At 50.0% G+C, this 21799-nt stretch overlaps 3 protein-coding genes across 5 annotated transcripts; 1 reads left to right on the top strand and 2 right to left on the bottom strand.

Moving 5' to 3' along the window:
* Positions 1-477: 477 nt before the first annotated feature.
* Positions 478-3935, bottom strand: C5H22orf23 (chromosome 5 C22orf23 homolog). 2 transcript variants are annotated; one of them, XM_014885222.2, is made up of 6 exons: positions 3592-3935; positions 3446-3508; positions 2907-3083; positions 2311-2445; positions 1101-1201; positions 478-804 (listed from the first exon to the last, which is right to left on the bottom strand). In XM_014885222.2, the coding sequence occupies exons 2-6, from the start codon at positions 3504-3506 to the stop codon at positions 700-702; spliced, it is 579 nt and encodes a 192-aa protein (XP_014740708.1). In that variant the 5' UTR covers positions 3507-3508; positions 3592-3935; the 3' UTR covers positions 478-699. The 2 variants fall into 2 exon arrangements, with proteins under 2 accessions (XP_014740708.1, XP_088021441.1); XM_088165315.1 differs by having other exon boundaries at positions 3763-3868.
* Positions 3936-3951: 16 nt separating this feature from the next.
* POLR2F (RNA polymerase II, I and III subunit F) lies at positions 3952-7793 on the top strand. Its single transcript, XM_014885345.2, has 5 exons — positions 3952-4029; positions 4116-4185; positions 4366-4496; positions 5977-6048; positions 7588-7793. The coding sequence occupies exons 1-5, from the start codon at positions 4010-4012 to the stop codon at positions 7676-7678; spliced, it is 384 nt and encodes a 127-aa protein (XP_014740831.1). The 5' UTR covers positions 3952-4009; the 3' UTR covers positions 7679-7793.
* Positions 7794-10921: 3128 nt separating this feature from the next.
* On the bottom strand, positions 10922-21276 carry SOX10 (SRY-box transcription factor 10). 2 transcript variants are annotated; one of them, XM_014885221.2, is made up of 4 exons: positions 21065-21276; positions 19403-19859; positions 13779-14044; positions 10922-13385 (listed from the first exon to the last, which is right to left on the bottom strand). In XM_014885221.2, the coding sequence occupies exons 2-4, from the start codon at positions 19810-19812 to the stop codon at positions 12670-12672; spliced, it is 1392 nt and encodes a 463-aa protein (XP_014740707.1). In that variant the 5' UTR covers positions 19813-19859; positions 21065-21276; the 3' UTR covers positions 10922-12669. The 2 variants fall into 2 exon arrangements, with proteins under 2 accessions (XP_014740707.1, XP_088021440.1); XM_088165314.1 differs by lacking the exon at positions 21065-21276 and having other exon boundaries at positions 19403-21040.
* Positions 21277-21799: the final 523 nt, after the last annotated feature.

The raw sequence follows: 21799 nt of genomic DNA, 5'->3' as shown, positions 1-21799 counted from the left end.
TGAGGTGAGCAAACAGCCATTTCCAGTTTCTGTGGGAATAGAGTGGCTATTCTGCATACCATGCTTTCAGGAACCAAAAAATCACAGCAAGCCCACAGCAAAAAGCAGCAGGCACTGGGGTGAAATCCCTGTGCCTGCTTGGCACAGCTGTTTTCCTGAGCCTCTGCCCAGTGGGCTGCCACCAGAGGTTTGCTGATGCTGCAGGTCACAGCCTCAGTGACCTGCAGCAATGCCAAGGGCTTGTGATTGCACAAGGCTGTGCAGCTGCACCTTCCTCCAGAGACATTCCCGGAGTCACAGGGCCAGGAGCAAGCAGGTTACAGGTGTGGTGGCAGCGTGTTCTCATACTATCAAAAGAAACCTCCACCTCTGGGTAGATGGGAAGGAATGACATTTCTATGGATGGATTGCTGTACTCTGAGGCACTGCACAGGCAAAAGAACGTTCTGCTTTCTCATGTTTTGGTAGCCGTTGCTATGTGTTTTCAGGTCTTTAATATTATTGAGCAAGAAGGGATCCAATGTGTGGGAAGGATTTTACAAGTTCTGTCACTGTTTATGTACAAATTGGTCCTGCCTTCTAGTTTCAGGCAACAGATGGTGCTGCCCCCTATTTGGAAACAGACACAGACCAGCCTCCAATTCCAAGAGTCTGGGAAGAATAGGTGGGAACAAATTGCACTTGTGTTTTGCCCTTGGCCTAGTCTTGGAGATTGGATTTGTTCCCAACAGGGAAGGTTTTTGTCACGATGTTTCTTATTTCCTCACTTCTCTTCTTGTCAATGGTCTCCATCTCATGCAATTTCTGCAAAGTACAAAGGGGGAGAGCTGAGCAGGGAGAAAGTTAGCAGCTTTTTTTCCCCTTTTTTTGCCAATCTCAAGAAAAAAACCCTCTATTTCCCTGATTAAGTTACATGCAGAGATGGAAAGAAAGCTCAAAAACCACTATCCACCATTCCCCAAATTCATGCCTGAATTGTGCCATGAAGGGAAGCAGCTCTTTGCCCCCTTCCCTGCTCAGGTATCTGAGAAGACTCTGCTTTATGATCTCTGACACATGGGATTCCCTCCATGTACTGTTCAGCCAAGGCCCCTGCATACCTGTGAGATTTCAGTGAGGATGATCCCTTGATACTTCTTGCCCTGTCCTAGAGCTTCCATCTCTGCCAGGAATTCCCTCCTCTCTTGAATTTCATTCATCACTGGTGGACAAGAGAAAGAACTGTGGAAACAGCATGCAGCCAAAAGGCAAGAAAACATGTTTCTGAACCCCCAGTTTCCTAGTTCTGCTTGAACAGCAGTCCTGTCAAGGCAGGGTGATATCTGCTCTAACACTCACCTTGCTCAGCATGTCATCAAAATAACTCAGTAGTCCCTTACTTAATGGGAAATATCCCCTCTGCCCAACTTCTTACCACTTCCTGACTCCCAGGAACAGTAATTTTCTAGTTTTCTTTATGCAGACAATTCTCTTTTGCTTGTGGGCAATTTAACCAGTCTGTGGATGGAGACAGAACCTGCTGTTCAGGTTCATTAGTTGACATGCATTACCCAGTGACTGCAATGATCCAAAACCAGGCATGGAACATCAGCTGCTGCTTTGCAGCACAGACCTGCACCCAGCGGATCCAAATCCTGTCACTGATGTGTCAAGGACAACATTCAACTTGTGACAAGTGTTGGAAGCTACCAAGCCTGTGTGAAACCAGCTGCACTGGCTCCCTGCAGCAGGGATCAAAGCACACATTATTCTAGCATTGCCCATCTTCGTGCTGCCTTGTCTGGCAAAGGGCTTGCAGGGCAGTACACACACATTGAAGATTCAAACACGGAGGGGTATTAGGCAGGGTTTTGCTATCTCAGTATACTCTGCAGGCCTTTCACTGCTTCAAATTCTGCTCAATATTAAAGCTTTGCTAATCCAACTGCTGTGATCCTGGAGTGCAACGGCCCAAACTGTCGTCAGGCTGTCAAGTGACCAGGTCTATGTTGAGTCATGCTTGCTGGGAAAAGGACAAACAGTTCCTGAACTTGCATCCCAGTTATCCCTGCACATGCCTAGGCTATTCCCCTGCCAGCAGGGTGCATTTTGTGTGGGCAGCCCAGAGAGCTATCTGCCAGCCACCCTCGGCAGTATAAGCTCTGTGAGGATGGCTGGCTCAGAGTGTCATAGCAGCAAGTCCTTTCTCTTGGAAACTGGGCTTTGTGGCTTCTCCTGTAACAGGCTTCAGGTTACTGGCAACACAGCCCTAGGAGGGAGCTGGCTCCCAGACTTTCTGGCAGCCTCCCTCCTGGGGACACGAAGACGTACATTCTTCAAACCGGTCAGGCTCAGCTATCTCCTCTTCCTTTTTCCGAACAAACACCTGCACTACCTCATCCTCCACCTCTTCCTTCCCTGTTGCTAAGATGTTTTGAAGTCTTCTCTTCTCCTTTTCCAAATCTCCTGTGAATACCAAAGAAAAAAAAAACATTATTATCAGCATGTCTCCTCATGGAGGAGCCTGACCACACTGCTTCCCTGCTAACTGTGCTAGAGAAATATTTCATTAATGTCAGTCCACCCCTGGACTGTGTGCAAGCACCACACGGGTGTATAGAGCCCACTAAACCGACATCAGAGGTGTAGTTCACATTTATGTGCTAGAAAATCACGAAGTGCTCTGTTCTTGCTCAAGGACTGTGCAGGTCCCTATCACCTGTAACCTCACAGCTGGCAGGCAGAAGTCAGCAAGCACTTGCAGCAGGTGTTCCCTCAGAGATCCATTTCTGAAGCATTTTTGAGCGTGAAGACGTGGAGCAATTCAGATACACTGCCGCTGCTGAGATTGAGGCAGGGGATGGACAGAAGGGGAAGAGAAGCTCCAGGCATCACCATATATTTATTAGCAATGTTTGCTGACTTACGTGTGGGCTGTGGCTTGAATTTCTCTCGGGTGTAGGCATCTCCTGCCCGGCAGACCTTGGCAGGCCGGAGAAGTGGTCTAGCTGGAAGCCTGCGTGGTTGACAGTCTGCTGGGTAGGAAACAGGCACTGGCTCTTTGCTGGAGGGGGGGAATCTCTGAAGGGGCAGGGCATCTCCTCCTGGGGGACGAACCAAAAATAACAGCAAATTAGGCAGAGAGGATTCTGGATGGATCGCTCTGGGCCGTTGCCAGCAGATCTACCTGTTGATCAATAGTAGCATCACAAAGATCCCAGAGCACCCTTGTCATTGGGCACGACAGACTGCGGTTCAAGTCACACCATTGCGCCTTGTTTCCTCGCTGACCCATGGGGACAGCTCGCCCCGTTTGTCCCCATGTGTCAGCAGCTGCTGTGCTGCTGTTTTAAAGCACTTGCCCATCCGAGCAGGCTGTGGGCAAATGTCCCCGTCTCAAGCCGAGATGTAAAAGCTCCTCACCACAGCACGGCAGCGGGCAGGAGAGCCAGGGGGTCTCACTCACGTTTCACATAGTCCATGAGGTATCGCTTGTGGCAATGCGTCAGCTGCAACTCCTCCATCATCGCTGAAAAACAACATGTCCATGAAGAAGCAGCAGAGCCGGGCAGGGGAACCCGTCCTAGGGTCACCTCCCCTCACATCTCCAACCTGAAGGGGAAGATGCGAGTTTGGGAGACTCCAGCCGGGGCGGCGACACCGGCTACGGGCCCGCCCGGTTGCCGGACCGCAGGGGGACGCTCTACTTCTGGGCGAGGCACAGTGGGCGGGACCCCTGCGCCCCGAGCAGCCGGGCCTGGCCCTGGCCCGCTCCGCCGTTACCTCTCACTAGCTCCCGCGTGCCTGTGCTGTACCGGGCCGGCCTGCCCGCCGCCGAGTCCCCGCCGCGGCCCGAGATCCCCGCCATCTCCATCGCGACGGGCGGAGGTCGGGCAAGACGGGGGACACAGGGGAGGGGGAAGTGGCGGCGGTCGCCATGGCAACGGCGCAGGATAACTTCCGGTAGCGTCACGGCAACACGCGGAAGTGGCTCCCGGAAGTGCCGGTCAGGGGGCGCCGGGCGGGCAACATGTCCGACAACGAGGACAAGTGAGCGCGGGGCGGCCGAGGGCAGCGAGGGGAGGTGGCAGCGTGGGTCGGGTCGGTCACAAGTGCGATGCGTGTCTCTCCCGCAGCTTTGACGGCGATGACTTCGACGATGTGGAGGAGGATGAAGGCCTGGAGGACCTCGAGAACGCAGAGGAGGTGGGTGCCCCCTGGGCCACTGCGCTGGCCGGCCCGGGCAGGCTCCGCCGGACCCGTAGGGTCGTGTCGCAGCCTGGCTGGGCGGCTGCTGTGGTTAGGGAGGCCTCAGTGGCTACCCCTACACCTCAGGGCCTCGGTGGCGGGTGCGGCTGAGCAGCGGTGCTGGTCTCTTTCCACCAGGAGGGACAGGAAAACGTGGAGATTCTGCCCTCGGGAGAGCGGCAGCAGGCAAACCAGAAGCGGATCACGACCCCCTACATGACCAAGTACGAGCGAGCCAGAGTCCTGGGCACTCGTGCTCTCCAGATAGCGTGAGTACTACTCACTGTGTCCCAGCATTGCTGCAGCTGCGCCTCCCTTTACGCTGACACGTGCTCTCTTCTTCACTTAAAAATTCCCAGATCTTCTGAATTCTTTGCATGACTGCTGAGCTTGCATGTCACCCTCTGGTCAACCCTGTGATGCACAGGGCTATGGAGCTCTTAGTTGCACCTGAAGTCTCTGTGTCTCTCCTTGTTTGATACTTGTGCATAAAGAGGGAGCAGTTAGTAGCCACAAGGAGTTTTCCTACAAACAAAATTACTAGGGAATGGGACAAGACAGTTCTGGTTTCTTTCTTTCCTAAGAGAGCCAGCATAGACCTGAAAGTTCATAACTGGCTTGTAAGAGGTAATGTTGGAGGGAGAGATGCTTCAAAACAGCTTCCGTTGAAACCACAGCAGTGTAGGAATTGGGAGTGAAGAAACCAACCTGAAATCCATTTTAAGTGCAATTGCATTGTTGGAAGCTGTAAGTTTTTTACAGTATTTGCAATAATAAGGCCTTATTTATAATAGGCAAAAACATTTAGAACTTACTTTAAATGCTGTCAAGACTGGCTGCTCCATTTGCCTTTTTAGACTTGTTTTAATAATAAATATTATAAAGTGTGCTTTTTGAAAAACTACCTTTTGAGCTAGATTGTTAGACAGTGGCAAGGGTTCCATCTTGGTTATAGCCACTTTGAAAATGAGGCTTCTCTTGTGCATGATTTAGAGGCAGCCAAGCTGTTCTTTGCATAGCTTGTGAAGCTGTTTGGTGCACATTCTTTCAGTTGGCAAAAGGCAGGAAAAATGGGGGGAGATGAGATGAGCCCATGCCAGGCCTTTAATCCAAAACACTCTGGCTCCTGGTTTGCTTCACCTGCATCTTCTGCCTTCGGTGCTATACCCAGACCAGCAGCACCCCCCATGGCCTTATCCGTACATCCTGTGAGCTTTCTCTGCCACCGCTGTTCTATGGATGGGTGTAGTCACAATTCTTTGCAAAACGATTAATTTTTTCTTCCAAGAGGTAAAATGTGGTAAAATTCAGCCCGTCTCTTCCCCTGATCAAGAGCTGGAAGCTGTGATCAAGTCAGAATGTAAGAGATATGTTGGAGTTGTAGGAGGCCTGCTCATTTTACAGCAGTTCCACCTTTTTCATTGGTTAATTTTAGAACCACTCTTTTCTTCATGTTTAAGTACAGCAGAGGGCGGCTAGGAGAGTGTGGATTTCACCAACCCTTGAGCACGAGCTGGTTAGCAGAGCCCTAGGGGTGGGATAAGAAGAACATGGAAGCAGAAGTTTGTTCTGTAAGCATCTATGGAATTTTCTTCTTGAAGTGCACAACAGAGCAAATCTGTTTTGTCAGGATGGTGTCCCACTCTCCTACTTTATTGGCTGTTGTAGAGGTGACCCAGGTAGGCAGGTGTTTAGCTGTCCTTCTTCCCTCTCTGTTTTTGCTCAAGTGATTGTTGCTGTTCTTCCTAGGATGTGTGCCCCTGTGATGGTGGAGCTGGAAGGAGAGACAGACCCCTTGCTCATTGCCATGAAAGAACTCAAGTAAGTCACAGATTTTGTACTGATTTCTGTAAAGTCAGCAGTGCTCTCCTTATTCCAGCATTTAGCAGTTTGTTCTAAAACAATCTTATCTTCCCTCGAAAACAGTGAGCACTATAGTTGCCTTTCCCTTTTTTCACCTTGGAGTTTCTCCGCAGCTTCTCTCTCCCATCCTAGTTGCTCCTACAAATACTGGTGATTAGGAGTGCTCTGGATCTCTTCTACTTCACAGTCCCAGTGTTCTTTATTTCTATGATGGATTCCCAAGGTCCTCATCTTTTGGGAATCGATTTAATTCTCCAAATGGAATTGTTTTGAAGCAGCCATGTGAACAGACCTGTGTTCAAATGAAGTGCTGGAAAAAATTAAAATAAGGGTCAGGCTGGTGAGAATGTTTGTTTCCTGCACCCTTGCACGCTTAGCTTCTTGTGCTTTCCCCCTGCTTACAGAAAGGTAAGTAAATCCTTTCTGGCTGCAGCAGAGGCAGCTTTTAGATGACCACTTGCAGGCCCACCTTTCCACAGCAGAGCTCCCTGCTGTCCCACAGTTTTCCTGCACGATACAGATCACATGCAGATACCCTTCAAGCAGCTGAACTCTGTTACTGATTAGGTCCCTGACCTTGAACGAAATTGTCCCCTGCTTCCCCAGATTCTCAGTGCACTGAGGCTGCTCTTGCAGATTTTCTATCTATAACAGCTCCTTTTGTTGTTGCTAGAAGCTCCTTAGGTCATATTCATGTCAGATCTCCAGGCTCAGACTGAGTTGCTTCTAGTCACTGCCTGTGTGTGAGCTCTGGAAAGTCAGAGTGGTGCATCGTGTTCTGTGCCAAAATTCAGTTGTAATTCTTAGCATCAGGGAGTTACTTTACTACTGGAAAAACAACCTCCCTGAATGTAAAGAAGTTGTGTTACTTTTCAAGTCTGATACAGGTGAAACCTGATGCCCTGGCTAGATTCCAGACTATCTGATTATACTGTGCTGACTTTCATTTTGTTGCTCTCTAAGCAGCAAAGCACTGTTAGCAGGTCCTGTGCTCCACCTCAGCCTTAACAGATTTTGGTACCTGAATTGTAACTGTTTCATGTATCCTTAAAATGTAACTGATGCTCTCAGGATGCAAATTTCTCTGTAAATACCAGTTTTTATTAGAAGTTCTCAGAATTCTGCCACCTTTTTGGTGTCGTGTGAGGAAAAACCTTCCATCAAACAAAAAATGGATTTGTTTTTCAAGTCCCTTGATTTATATTTCCCCCCTATATCAGGATGTTGTCTCTTAGTGGGTTCAGACTGCAAGGCTCAATTCCTGCAACAGAGGTCTGAGGTCTTTGGTGTTTGTAGTCTGAGAGTGCTGAGTGCTTTGCATCTACAAATGACAGAAGGTTGTTGGGACTTTGCTATATAATATCAAATCACTGGTGCTGCACAGCTCTCAGTTAAATCTGAAGAGTTTATTGAAGTCACCAAGCACCTCACTTGTGTTGCCTCCTGAAGTGATACAGTGGAGATTCTGACTTTTCTGTTCATCTCTCTTCCCTTCAGAGCACGCAAGATCCCCATAATCATCCGTCGTTACCTTCCAGATGGCAGCTATGAAGACTGGGGTGTGGATGAGTTAATTATCACAGACTGATCAGATTCCAGCCATTGTTTTTTGTTTTGCATTTCCAAGGATATTTCTAATTTAGGTTAGTGTTTGTGTAAATAAATTCTAAATCTCCCTATTTTAAATTAAATGTATTTGGAGATTTTTGTCTCTTTCTCTTTCCTGTATGTATCTCAGTCCTGTATGTCTGAGAGATTACTTTCTCAGCTGTCTCTGCCAATTTGGGTATTATTTTTTTCTCTGTGTTTCATGTACTGTATTAGTAAGGTTAGATTAGGGAGCCAAGTGCAATGCTGTTTTTTTAGCTTTCTTGCACTGTTGAAGGCCTTTTAGCTGGGCTAAAGTCTGCAGTAACTTCCTCCTCTAGCACTGCTCCTCCCTGGTTACAGGACTACTACCCAATTAAACTCCTGCTGTACAGAAATGCTCTGGCAGGTACTTTGGCTTCAGAAAGACTCCAGCCTTCCACCACTGTCCCTTCTTAAAATGGGAGTGCTGAGACACCTCCATTGCTTCCCCCTAGACAGTTAGGCCTTTGTGCCCTGAACAGGTTGCTGTGGAAACCCCCAATTTCCTCTTTGGCCAGTGCTGACTGTGGGGCTTCTCAGGAGTATCGAAGAGCAGCTCTCATCAAGCCACCTATTGTTTCCCTGCTCCCTCACTGCTTATCAGAAGTGGGGATCCCCTTTCAGTGGCACTGCCCCAGCCGGAAGCGCGGCCGCCACTCGCTGTCCCACCAGCTCGGCAGGTGTGGGTTGTTGTTGTTGCACTTGCTCCTGGTGCAGCTGCTCTCTGACACACGGTGGAACTGAGGTCCTGGGGATGGGCCAGCCATCTCAGTTGAACATACCCTGGTGGTTCTTATAGTGGCACAACTGCAGCTAAATCCTAGAGTTCCTTTGATCTCTACTGTGATGAAAGATCAGTCGTCTGTCCCCTTCAGGTACTCTTGCCTCTGATGTGCTGGCAGGTCACATGCTTGAGTCAAGAGTTGGGTGGATGCCTTACGATCTGCAAAGGCTTCCAGCCAGCTGCAGATTTTCATTAGTTCACCTAGTTTTTGCTTCTTGATCTGTGTATTTCAAAGTTCTTTTTCTGCACGTGGAAGATCTGAGCTTGGGCAGAACACAACAAATCTTTCTCAATAATCTTACTAAAAAGAGATCTCAGCAGTTTTGTTTTCTATTTTTAAAGAGAAGAAGGACTAAGGTGCACCTCACCTATGGTTTCTGCCTTATATTTTTCCTTGCTCTGGTCCAGAAAGAATGTTTCTGACTAGTTTGTGCTAAAGCTTGTGCTTATATATATAAGTGATCATTCTCCATGCTATATGTGTGGTTGGTGCCTGCACGTGAGCATCCATGTTCCAAAGGGAGTTTATACCCACCTCCCTGGGAACTTGGCTCATGTAACCAGCCATGAATGTCATTCTCGTACTGCTCTCTGTAAAAGCACCAGTCTATCCTTCCTCTCTTGGTGTGCACAGGAAGGGCTGGTTTCGGGGGCGATAACACAAGAGCTGAATGGGTCCCTGGGTGAAATGACAGGTCAAAGGGGATGTGGAGAGGTTTGCAGGTGCATGGAGGGGGTTCACTCTGAAGAATGTAAATGCTTCCTGGTCCAGGCCATCCTTACCAAGAAAAGGTTAATTTGCAGCACTGTGGCCTTCAGCCTTCTCCCCCCACCCTCCATGGAATCCTTTAATCATGTTGGTGCGGTGAAATTTCAGCCCTGAAATGGTGCCTTTGTGCAATCGTTTTGGCGTCTGCCATGGAGCGCAGGGTCGTTTTCTTGTCCTTTTTTTTATTTTTTTTTAAATGGCTTCTTTGTTCCCTACTGGACTCCCCTCCCCAGCCTTGCATCTGTATCAGATACGATTAAAGGGATAGGGAAGGATGCCGGGCCAGCTCCTGCTAGGCTGCAGGAGGAGTGGTTAACCCCTCTGTTACCACTGGTGTTCTCAGTACTGTCTTACTTGCAACAACCCTCCTGTATGAGATGAGGCATCCCCTTCCACTGGAGAATGGTTGAGGCAGAGTCCATTCACTTTCCTAATTTGCTTCTTGAAGAGCTGTAAAAAGTATTTATGTGAGATTAAGAACTTTCTTTGCCCATTCATTTGTGCCGTGTCATTTCTCTCTCCCACCCCATGATCAAACTTTCATACCTCTAATTCTACCATGGCTTCCCTTCCTCCCTACCCGTGCTCTCAGCTTGCTCAGTAGTGCCCTTCTGGGCTCTTCTCATAGCCTGTGATTTGGGGTAGAGGTTTCTCCTCCCCTTGATGAATGGTCAGTCCTATTTTTCATGGAACTCTTCAGCTGCCATCACTATTATTAGATTAATTAAGCCATCCTGCTGTGGATGCTCTTGGCCAGAGCATCCAAACTTCACCCAAACAGTGCTATGCTTTTTAGAAAGCTTTGAACATGTTCCACAGTTCCTAGATGTTCTGCTTATTCTACTCACCCATAAAATGTTTAGTGAACAGGAGCTCACTGCACCTGCTCACATGCACCAGCATTGAAACCCTTTGGAATCAAGTAGTAATTATTGGGAATGTCTGGTAATTGAGCTCCTACTGTTCTGGCATTGGCCTTGAGAGATGTTCTTAAGCAGAGTGATACTTGCTACACATTTTTCTTTGCAGACAAGTTCAGATATTCTCCCAGGACCTGACTGTATACAGAATGTCTTCTTCAATAAGTAAGGAAGTGTATACATGTGTCCTGGAACATACTCAGTGCGTGTGAGTGTTTGTCTTTAGGTTCTTGCTTGTGGAAGGCAAGAGGGTGAGGAGGTTGAGTTTTTATAGAGAAATTAATGGCTGCTTCCAAAATACATTTTTGTGTATGGGGAAGTTGGTTTTTTTTGAGGGTATGCCACTTGCTACCTGGTCATGAGGAACCAAGATGAGAAACCCCACCCTTCTATCCTAGAGAGCATTAGCAATCACACTAAGTATTTTTTGGGTGAAGCACTTGCAAAATACTACATTTGATTGTGTGTGGTGTATCTCAGATGAAGGACAGAAAAAGGTGTTAGTCCTTTTCTCGTGGAAGAAATGACTGGAGCTGAGGTGTAAACAGATGAGCTTCATCTCCATGAAGAAATCTGGACAGCCAGTCAGAATTGTGCCTGTATCCTCTTCCTGAGAGGCAGAGGAAGGCTGTGCACAGGATCTGTGTGGTGGTGTGTGTGACCCATCATACATGTAACTGGGGGAAAAAAACAGAGACTTGCAGGGAAGAGATCGAAAAAACCCAGACATGTGAAAATGAAACTTTTAAATTTATTATTCCATATGTTTAATGCAGAGTTAATGGTGCTAGGATGGCACAGAGACTGAGGAGAGGGAGGTGGGGGAGGAAGGTGCTACTTGCATAAATAAGGGGACAGGGCTGGAAGAGGTTACATGCGTACAGGGAGCAAACATTCTACATGATCTTTTCAGACACCACAAGGATAAGTCATCTGTAGCTAAGGGAGGCAGGAAGGGCATCTGACAGTCATATCAGCAGAGGGATACAGCAGCACCCATCACAGTCCACATTTGGTTAAAGTCTCTTTCTAGACTGGACTATACATTGGAAAGTCCCACAGCATGTCTCTGCAATCAGCTGCCAGGAATCATCTTTTCCTGTGGCAATTTTTGTGCCAGTTCACTCCCTGGCATGACAAACCACCCAAGTCCTGGAGGTGACAAAGGAGAAGCAAGCAGACTGTCCTCAGATGTTGGGCTGAAAAAAGAGGTTGATCTCCAAGAGCTGGTTGCTTCCAGTTTGAAACCCAAATGCAAAAAAGATTACTTTGCACATAAATAGGCTTTTCTTTCATCATCCAAGATGGGGTCTGTATCTACCTTGCTTAAAGCCACAGGAGTATTTTTTCATTCTCAGCATAGGTGGGAGGGAGGTGTTGGCTGACTGGGAGACATGATGAACAAATGAGTTCAGTCTGGGTTTGCAGTGGGAGCTCAAAGAATACTGGAACCAACTCGGGGTATTGGCAAGTGCATTGTAGCTTTCTTGGTACCTCTTCATTTCATGTAGGCACCATCAGACATGGAAGAGCAAGGACCAAGTTTGCTCAGAGGTTGTTCAGGGTTCTGAAGAGATTAGAAGAGACTAAGAGGTCAGAAATGCCAGACATAAATGAATGATACAGAATAATTTTTAAAAAGGAGGATTCACCCATAGCACCGTAATGATTCATTGGTCCTTCCCCACCTCTCCTCCGCCTTCATACATGAATAGGTGTGTGCACACAGGATGTAGTATGAGTAATGCCAACACTGACCATGCTGTACTGTTCAGGCAAGTACTGTTCAGGCAAGCCTTCAAATCTCCATGTTGGGAAGAGAGTGGGTTTAAACAGACAGGATGAAGGGAGGAGGTGGGGAGAAAAGCTAGGGTGCAGCTGTGGAAATCAGCAGGGAAGCAAGCGTAGGTTGGTCTTCCAAGGGGTTCAAGATTCATGCATGTGTGCATCTTAGGCAGGACTGGTGCACGACACTGATTGCAAGGAAGCCGGCCATGCCACCCTCCCTACTGCTCCTCCCATGACACATCTGCCAAGGCTGAGCAGCCACCCTGCACCTGCAGCAGGTGACAAACTGTTGGCCATTATGGCCTGTTGGAAGCACTTGCAAACTCCTGGAGCAGTGTAGGAGGGGAGGGAAAGGACAGTCTTTCTCATTGTACAGTCCAGGGTGCGCACAACAAAACCCACCACAGACCAGTCACTCCATGTCTAGAATCCTCCTCGTCTAGAAGGCCAGTAAGGCATCACAAGCCAGTCACATGGCCTGTGTGAAATTGGTAAAGGGTGAAAGGACGATAAACCTTCCTCTAGGTGGGTGTTCCAGCAAGAGCTGGGATGAAGAAAGGCACTTCTGCATGCTTGGTGGGTTCTGGTGGCTGGATGGCACTGAGTGACCTTGGAGTTCGGAGGCTCTTCTGCCTGTGCTGATTCTTCGGAGCCTTTCCGTCGCTGCTTCGGTCACTGTTCCCCATTCCCTATGGTCTGGAGAGAGTTGTGTACACGGGCTGTTCCCAATGTGTGGGGCTATGAGACTGTGGCACGGAGGGTGCAGGGTCAGAGATGGCAGTGTAAAGGGGACGTTGGGAAGGTCCCATATAGGAGAAGGCAGAGTAGAGGCCAGAGGCTTGGGTGGAATGGCTGTAGTAGGGTCCTGAAGGCTGGTGATCCGGGTAGTCAAACTGTGGCCTGGAGATGGAGGGGAAGGCCGAGCCGTAGTGGGGCAGACTCAGGGATGTGTAAGCAATCTGGGAGGTGGAGGGCTGGTCAGTGTAATGGCCTCCAGGGGTGGACCCCTCCGTTTTCACCTGGGCCTTTGAGTCCACCACCGATGAGGTGGCAGTGGACAAGGAGACTCCATGCTGCTTGGAGATCCAGGCAGAGTGTCCGCTGGCCGCAGCCAGGGCGCCCCCGAGGCCGTAGCCAGCAGCGGCCGCTGCCGCATAGCCCCCGACGTGGCCTGGGTGGCCGGCGTGTCCATTGGGTGGCAGGTATTGGTCGAATTCATTGACATCAAAGGTCTCCATGTTGGACATCACCTCATGGCTGATCTCCCCGATGTCCACATTGCCAAAGTCAATGTGTGGCTTTCCCCCTTCCCCCAGGGAACGCCCTTCTCGTTTGGAATCGACTTTGCCTGCCTGCATCTCGGTCTTAGGGGTGGTAGGAGGTGTGGGGGGCCCATGGCTCTGACCTGCAATGTGAATAATATTTTGAGGAGGAAAAAGAGGGAAGAGGTGAGTTACAGCTTTATGATTGGCTCTATACACAACCCAGCTCTGTTCTTCCCAGTATGCCAGCAGATATCTACCTAGAGGCTTTGGTGGAGGGAGGAAGAAATAGCCAAAACCAAATCTCTATATCATGTTGTGGAAAAAAGGGGGCGCAACAATACCTTGCCTGACTAGAGGAACACAAGTGCCTCTGAAACTCGGGTATGTCCTTGTACTGCTGGCACCAGCAGTCTGCTGGGTCATGAGTAAAGTGTGAGCCCCATCAGTAAGGCTTTCACCATGATGACTTAGCTTTTTTGAGCCTCTGACTTGGCAGTAGTCTGTCAAGAGATTCACTGAGACCCAAAACTCACCTGAAGAGTGTTCTGGATGACCGTCGGACATGGGTGACCCTTCGCCAGGATGCCTGTGATCCAGGTGGGCATTCTTGTAGTGGGCCTGGATGGCAGCAGCCCCGCCAGCCTCCCCCTCTACCTGGCCTTCACCCTCGCCCTGTGTGGCCTTGCCATTTTTCCGCCGGCGGGGCTGGTACTTGTAATCAGGATGGTCTTTCTTGTGCTGCATCCTCAGCCGCTCCGCCTCTTCGATAAAGGGCCGCTTGTCACTTTCATTCAATAACCTGCAGTGACCAAGGTGGTAAAGAAGAGGGAAAGGAGTGGGGCAGGTCCATCAGAAAAAACACCCACGCTCAGTATCGTGGGACAGGGTGCGTAAATCCAAATGCCAGGATGTTGCCCCATGGAGGGTACTTCGCAGAACAATAGGAAGAACTTGGAGTGTTTCCATGGAGACAGCAATGCTTTCCTTCTTCTCCTTAGTCATTAAGCCCTGCCACCGGTTGGTGCCAGTGCTGGGTTCCCCTTCCCTGCCTGTGTGAAGCTTCTCACCTCAGTAAGTTCAGCTTACCCTCTCGTCCATTGCCAAAGGGCGAAGCGCAGCCTTTTGTAGCTATATTAAATAAGGTTGGATGAACTGCTTTTAAAAATTTGGGGCAAATTAAGGGCAGTTGGAATTGTCCTTTGGATAAATGTAGTGTACTACCTGTAGTGCTGCCTGTCCCATGTCTCTTGGTCTTCCCCAGACTGTATTTGTTCCAGGTTAACCTCCTCTCTTCTATAGACTCTGCTCCTAGTTTGAGGCTGTGTGGAGCACCAATAGCAACAATTGATGTTGGCTCCACAGTAACCATGTAAAACAACCTTTAGTCATCTTGCAATATTCTAAAAGGGAATTAAAGAAAACTTAGAAGGGGCAAAAACAGTGTATTGTACTATTCCTGAAGCTCCAGGTCACCTCAGACATGGATAATGCAAAAGGCTGAAGCACAAAGGACCAGCCTTCCTTGAACTTGGCCAAGCAGTTGTAAAAAATTTAGCTGCTATTTTTCTGGGTTTGTAGAAGTAGATGAGCCTTGGTCTCTGGATGAAAGGCACTGCAGAAATGTAAGCTCCCTGTCTGTATTCCTGCCAGATCATGGGCTGCTCTAGTTAAGGCTCTCTGAGGAAATGGTGAAATGCACAGGCAGGATGCCTCAGAGCACTTGAAGATAATATCAAACTCATTGCTCAAGCCTTTTGCATCATTTCAGCTGGAAGCACTTGAATTTCATATTATGATTTTCCTCCTCATATTCTTGTGACTCAAGGTCATCCTGCCTCTAACCAAAAACCACTGCTCTCAGAAGGGACCAGTCTTCTTATGACTGGGAACTCAAAACAGCCATTACAAATGGCAGGGCTCACAAACAACAACAACAAAAAAATCCATCTATGTTACATCCCCGCCTTTTTCTCCCCAGCAAAAGAACTACATGGGGATGGGACTGTGCCAGCACCTGGGCATCCCCAAGGCCCATAACACTAAAATGTGACCAATTCAGTGTAGCTGTAGGCTTTGGGGAAGATATAAAGGCCTGAACTGACCTGAAAAACTGAAGATGAAGAAGAAGCATGGCTCAAGAAATACACAGGTAAATCTGGTGAACGATCAGATGTGTCACCAACAAGTAATGGGTTGGTCCCTAAACATTCTAGACTTCCCTGCTACTCCTTGTGCATCCCCTCAGCTGGTGGGCAGAAGGTGTGTGGCATGGTGCTGACCTGGGTTCACTCCAGTCAGCCTGAGCGGGTTGTGGCCACACACCACATTCCTCCACTGCCTTAATCCTGGAGATTAAAGCAACTGAGCCACCATGAATCCAACACCAGCTTTCCTGTCTCCCTCCCGCCACTGTATACCACGCTCACAAGTCCCAGAAGGCTCTAATCCCTCAGCCTGTGCTGCTCCAGACGGCCCTCCAAGGGTCAACCCTCGTAGGCCTTGTGGACTGGGAGCAACTTTGCCTTGGCAAAACCTTCATCCTTGTGGAACGTGGGATATGGCGAATAGAGGTAAAACCGGCAAAGCTCAGCCTCCGAGATCTGTCTGGTGGATGGTGTGAAACCATCCATTGGAGACTATGCAGGTGTCAGATCCCTGCCCTCTGAGCTATGCTCAAGTGCTTCACCTCTTCTCCCCTTGACAACAGCCCATGGATAGTCCCACCAGCAGGACAGAGGCAAGTCCACTCCCCACATCTTTGCCTTCTCTCCAAGGCTGCCTGCTCCCTCCTCCCTCCCACTGGGATCAGAATTCAAATCGGCTTTAGCAAAGTGAAACTGGTGCGAGCAGGCAAAGGCCAGGAGATTTGGGGGGATTTGGATTTCACTTGCTTCCTGCCCTCCCCCTCCTGCCCCCCACACTCTCCGGGCCATAATGCAAAGGAATCTCGCACGGGCAGAGAAGTTACGGATCACAGAGCAAAGCCCTTCATGGGGCTTACCCAAGCCTGACACCAAATGCTTGCCCCCAAGCCAAGGGGAGAGGGGCAAGCATCCAGCGCCGCACTCTGGGAGGAGAAAGAAGGGCTAAAACCTTCCTGCTCGCCTCTCACAGCCTCCCCTTTTGCTGCCTGGAATTGCACTGCTCCGTGTGCCAGGCTCAGCAGCCAGAGGCTGACCCTGGCTGGGGCTCAGCTGCCGATGAGTAAGTGTGGTGATGGGCTTGGGCATTGAGGCTGATGCAAGGCAAGGGCTGGCTGGGAGCAGAAAGCAGCCCTCCTACATGTCCATGGCCCTAGATTTTGTGGGCATGAATCAATTCCCCGGGTGTTGCCACCCTCATGCAAAGATCCCTCCATCGAGGCCCCTTGCTCCTCCCTACCAAGCCTTCCTCCCCTTCTTCCCATGCCTCCCTTGTTTTCAGCCCCGGAGGTGGTGCTGGCTGGCATTTTGGCTGGGAGTCATGCCGACATTTTCAGCAGCCAGCCTCCATTTGAGAGCTGCTCCCTGTCCCACCCTAGGAAAGGAAAGCATTCAAGGACAGATTTTGTGACCATCAAGCACAAAACCTCTCCCTTCTTTTTTAGTATGTCCCATTTTTTTTCTGCACCCATCACACACCCTAAGTGAGTACAGATTCGGGAAGGTGGATGGGGCTATAAGCCCCTGGCAACATGTTTGGGGTCAGGCAGGTAACATGGCCATCAGGGCATATCCTGCAGCCCCTTCTAGTGAGGGCTGGTCCCTGTGGAGGATATGGCAGTGCAAATTCTGGGTTTAAAAAAAAAAATCCTGGGCCGTTGCATCCTATTTTGCAGGCACCTCTCAAGATTTCCTAGCCTCTTCCATCCCCACCCAGTGCCGATTGTTTGGGACATGCTTGTTTTAATGGTGGTCTGCAGGGAGTCCCCGTGGTCACCCGCCTTTGCTTCTAACCTGCCCTTTATCTGTATAAACTCAGAACAGCCAACATTTTCCAAAGCGACAAGCCATGGCAGTAGGGTTTGGTGGCCACCTTTGCAAGGGCACTCATCAAAAGTCTGAGGCTAAGCCATCCAGAAAAAAATCCTGTCTGCTTGCAGCTGTACCCGTGTGTAGGAGCTATACCTGGGGGTCAATGTAGATAAGGCAGTGGGAACCTCAGCAGAGGAAGCCCAGACATACCATGGCTGGCAGGCGAGGCTTTGGGCTACTATCCTGGTAACCTTTAGGCCACCTCCCCTGGAGTTTTTGGTTGATATTTCCCCCCAGCCTCACAGAAAGACACATGCCTGTGGCCAGACACTGACTGTATCCATAACCCAGCTTGCTGTGCTGTGTAATCTCCATAGGCACTGGCATGGCTCAGAGAGCCTCAGCACGCACTGGGAGAGGAGACATTAAAGAGAAGCACCTAGGTGGCAAACTCAGCAGCTTACAACAACCCCAGGTCTGACCCCACAAGCTTCTCATCTGAGCCATGCTTCTTGGCTGTATTGTGTCCTAAGAAACACACAGGGACCTTGACCATTGTCTGGCGGCAGTGTCCCACTGCTCTAAGTCCCATGTGGCCAGCAGCGGGAGCCATGTCCTGGGAGCAGGGAGGCATTTGGGTGTGTGACTGTGGCCACGGGCTGGGGGCTATGTCTCCCTGTGCTCTGAATGCAATACCTGTGGAGGTTTCACTGCTCTGCTATATTTTCAAGGAAAATGCAGTAGGGTGGGTCCCCCCCCGCCACCCCCTCTTTTCAACACAGCTTCACAGTCCATAAGCAGGCAGCAGAGTCCCAGGTGAAAGCAAGCACTGTGGTAAAGGGAAGGCAGAGGAGATCCAAGCAGGAAAGAAGATCAGATGAGACATTAACAATCAGTGCTCTGCCTTTGACTTCCCAAGGAAATCCCTTTGCTGGGGTTACATTAAACATTCGAGAGTCAGGGTAAACAGGCTGACAGAGCAGAGGGAGAATCTAATGCCCAAGGGGTTGGTTCCTTGCAAGCTAGGCGGCTTGAAGCCAGGAATGAATAGCTGCTATAGAGACTGTGTTTTGAAGCTTTTAGTTCAAAAATGTGTTGTGGCTCACCCAAAACGGAGGGCTTCCTCTATGAAAAGCTGTCAGGGTGAGAGAATGAGAGGGCTGTTTGCATGAGTCTTGGTTTGTGTTGGTTGGTGTGAGGCAGGGGACTGTGCTGGGGGCTTGTGGCAGAAAGTAACAGTTTGATGGGGTTATCAGCCGACAGTGTCCGATGGGATGGATGCAGCACAGCCTACCTGACACCTTGGGCTTTGGCACAACAGCTCTCTGCACACTCATGGGCTGGCTGCACTGGATGAGGGCAGCCTATGGATCTGCTGGAGGAAGGAGGGGAGGCTATGCAAAGGACCCAGAATCTGCATAAAGTGAAAATAAGTTCGCAAACTGGTGATGCCAAATGACAAGTGTATGTTTGCAAGTGGGAAGGGAGGGCATCACTCTGGGTGCAAAGGAACATGGGGTTTGTTTGAGCCAGCATATTCCAAGAGAGCTTGGGTCTTTTGCAAGTCTCTTCCTCTCTGCTAAGCCTCAGCCCCCATTTCTACCTGTATCTTTCCTTGTCCATCTCACTGCATCTGCCAAGACTGGGACCATCCTGGGAAGGATGGGTGTCAGGTTCTGACTGCTTGTCTCCTTTTCCCTGACCTTCCTCCTCAGCTGTAAATTAGTTTCCCGCTTGCTCTGTGGCACTGCCCGGAAAAGAAACCCTGCTAGTGCTGGGATCTGAGTTCAGACAGCTTGAGGCAGCCACCTGTGGCTTTACTGCTAGTGCACAACTGAGCCCAACAGGGAGGGTAAGGCAAGAAAACAAGATCTCCCCAGGTGCAGTCAGGCAGGGAGGACCAGAACGAAAACGTCCTCATGAGGAACAACAGGGAAACTTAGTAGGACACACATGGAAAGGGGTGCTTCCTTTCCATGGACAGAGGTGAGCTCTGCTGAGGAAGCCATCACTACATGCAACCACCACTCTTGCTCCAGCTAACAGCTGCACCTCCTGTGAGGCGGCTCACCGTACAGAAATCCCCTCAAGGGACACCCCTTCTATCCCGCTGAGTCTCCATCCTTCCACATGACCATGCAGTCCTGTAGAGGACACCTCCAGACCCCAGCCCTCACACCCGACGTTCCACCGCTCTCTCTTACCTCCAGAGCTTCCCCAAGGTCTTACTGAGCTCGGCATTGTGCAGGTGTGGGTATTGGTCAGCCAATTTCCTCCGGGCAGCCTGTGCCCAGACCATGAAGGCATTCATGGGCCGCTTGACATGGGGTTTGCTCTTGTTACTTCCATTGACCCGGACGGGCATGGGAACCAGGGTCCAGTCATAGCCGCTCAGCACCTGGCTGACTGCCTCACGGATACACACTGGGAACTTGTCATCATCCGCCTCTGAATCTTGCTGCTCCTTCTTCACCTTCCCCATCTCCCCATTCCCAGAGCCAGTGAGGTGTGGGGAGTTGTCTGATGCCATGGAGGGTCCTGGGGAGAGGCAGTGGTGGTCTTCAGAGCCCACTGGACTCATCTCCACCTCTGAAAGGTCTTGGTCATCAGCCATCGTTGCTCTCAAGCCTTCCCTCTTCCTTCTCACTGTACTTCTTCTCACTGGGGAGGGAAGGGAGGAAGACAAAAACAAAGGAAAGAAAGGGGAAAAGGGGGAAAAGAGAGAAAAAGAGGAGCAACCACCAAATCTGAAAGGGACTCCAAGGTCTCTGAAGAACTGGCCACGAGACAGGGGCTGCTCAATTAAAGTGCAAGCAATGGAATTGCAGTACACACCGCAGAACCCGTGATCAATGGGGGTGGGGATGGTTCGGGGCCCCTGATTAATTAGGATATTGCTCCCTATCTCTGCAGTTGTGTGGAAAGGCCTGCAGCAGGAGGGATATGGAAGGCTGGGGACCTGAATGGAGAGAGACAAGTACCGTTCTGCCTGGGCACCGCACCCCACAGAGGAGTGGAATGTGGAGGAGAGCCACCTAACTTGTGTGGGGAAGTGCCCCTTTATTTCAGGAAGTGCCCCTTTATTTCAAAGACATGCAGTGAAATGTCTGGGGGGAGGCATGGGAGGGGAAGCGCCAGCACCATATCTATAAGTCAGAAGAGACTGATACCCCAGGTATCAGAACCTGAGTGGGTGGCACCACCATGCATGGAACCAGCCCAGGCCCAGGATCCACACCCAGGGACCCTGATCCCAGCTGTGAGAAGGTGTTTCTGTGGGGGATCTCATCCCTCACTCTCCTCTCATAGCCGATAAACCAAAGGCTTAAAATACATCTGCACTTCACCCACACACACACTCCAGTATATGTGTGTGTATACATATGCATACTCACATTCATGTATCTATATCTATATCCCTATCTTTATCTATATATATTTAGACAAAAACACTGCCAAGTTTAACTTTGAGACAAGCCATAGCTTTGGGTTGCCTGTCCCACACACTCCGCCTTTCTCCTTCTGTCTGCAGTCACCTCTAAAAGTCCCTGCTGCTGTGCAGCAGTTCCCCCCTAAGAGAGAGACACACTCTAAAAATAAAGGCCTCTCTATCCTCCCCATCTAGAAATAATAAAAAAAAAAAAGTAGAAGAAGAAAGAAATTTAAAAAAAAAAAGTGATGGAAAAGCAAGCCTCTGGCTTAACTGGAAAAAAGAAAGCCAGTGCATAGCAAGAGCTGCTGTCCCTCTAGTTTCAGAGGGCAACACAGACTCCTGTTGGGGAAAATGAAAAAAGTAAGAGAAAGTAGAGGGGGAAAAAGCGAATGAAAGTGCGCGTGTGCAAGTGAGCTCAGGTAGGAAAACTTACATTGCTGGCCGGTGTGCCGGGCAAATCCTGCGAGGGCTGTGATTTGTATCCCAATAGCCCCCCTGTTCTCTCTCCCAGCCCCAGCAGTGTCGGGGCGCGCAGCACGGGGAGGCTCTCAAGCGAGTGCCATTCCTGGAGGGAGGCTTGGTTTTTACTAATACCCTGGCTGGATGTCTCTAGCTGGCTTTGCTGCTTAGCACCGGGGGAGGGAAGGGCGGAAGGTGGAGCCAAGCACTCCTCAGAGCCAGAATACGGTCGGCCAGGGATGGCGGGGAGGGGACACAGGCAGACCCCCACCCCACCTCGGCCTCCAGTATGTTCCCTGTTTTCCATGGTGCCAGCTTGTTCACGAGAATTGCTGTCATTGCTGCTCTCAGTGGCATGGCCACCCCAGAGATGGTGCTGGAGGATTCAACCCTGCCAGGCTGGGGTGGTGGGATGCTGGAGGAGTGTGTGTGGTTTGGGGAGAAGGGTGTGCATCCTCAGGATGGGGGTCCCCCTCCTTTCCCCTGGTAGCTTGGTTACTCCTGAAGAGTCTAGGGCTTCCCATGTGCTAAATGAGTCCCTAGTCCTTGTCACAGAGTTGCATGAGGATTCCTCTATGCTGAAACAAGTCGACCTGGGACCCTGGGGTCAAGACACTGTGAAAGGGCATAATTCAGACCTGCATCTGCAAAGTAGGGAAGGGGATTCAGGGGATCAGAGGTGTTCTGAGGGTGCAGGACATCAGGTCCA

This window comes from Sturnus vulgaris, chromosome 5 (assembly GCF_052056855.1).
Source record: "Sturnus vulgaris isolate bStuVul1 chromosome 5, bStuVul1.hap1, whole genome shotgun sequence".
NCBI classification, from domain to species: Eukaryota; Metazoa; Chordata; class Aves; order Passeriformes; family Sturnidae; genus Sturnus; species Sturnus vulgaris.
Note: the sequence above shows the minus strand (reverse complement) of the source record. Positions and strands in the feature narration are given on the sequence as shown.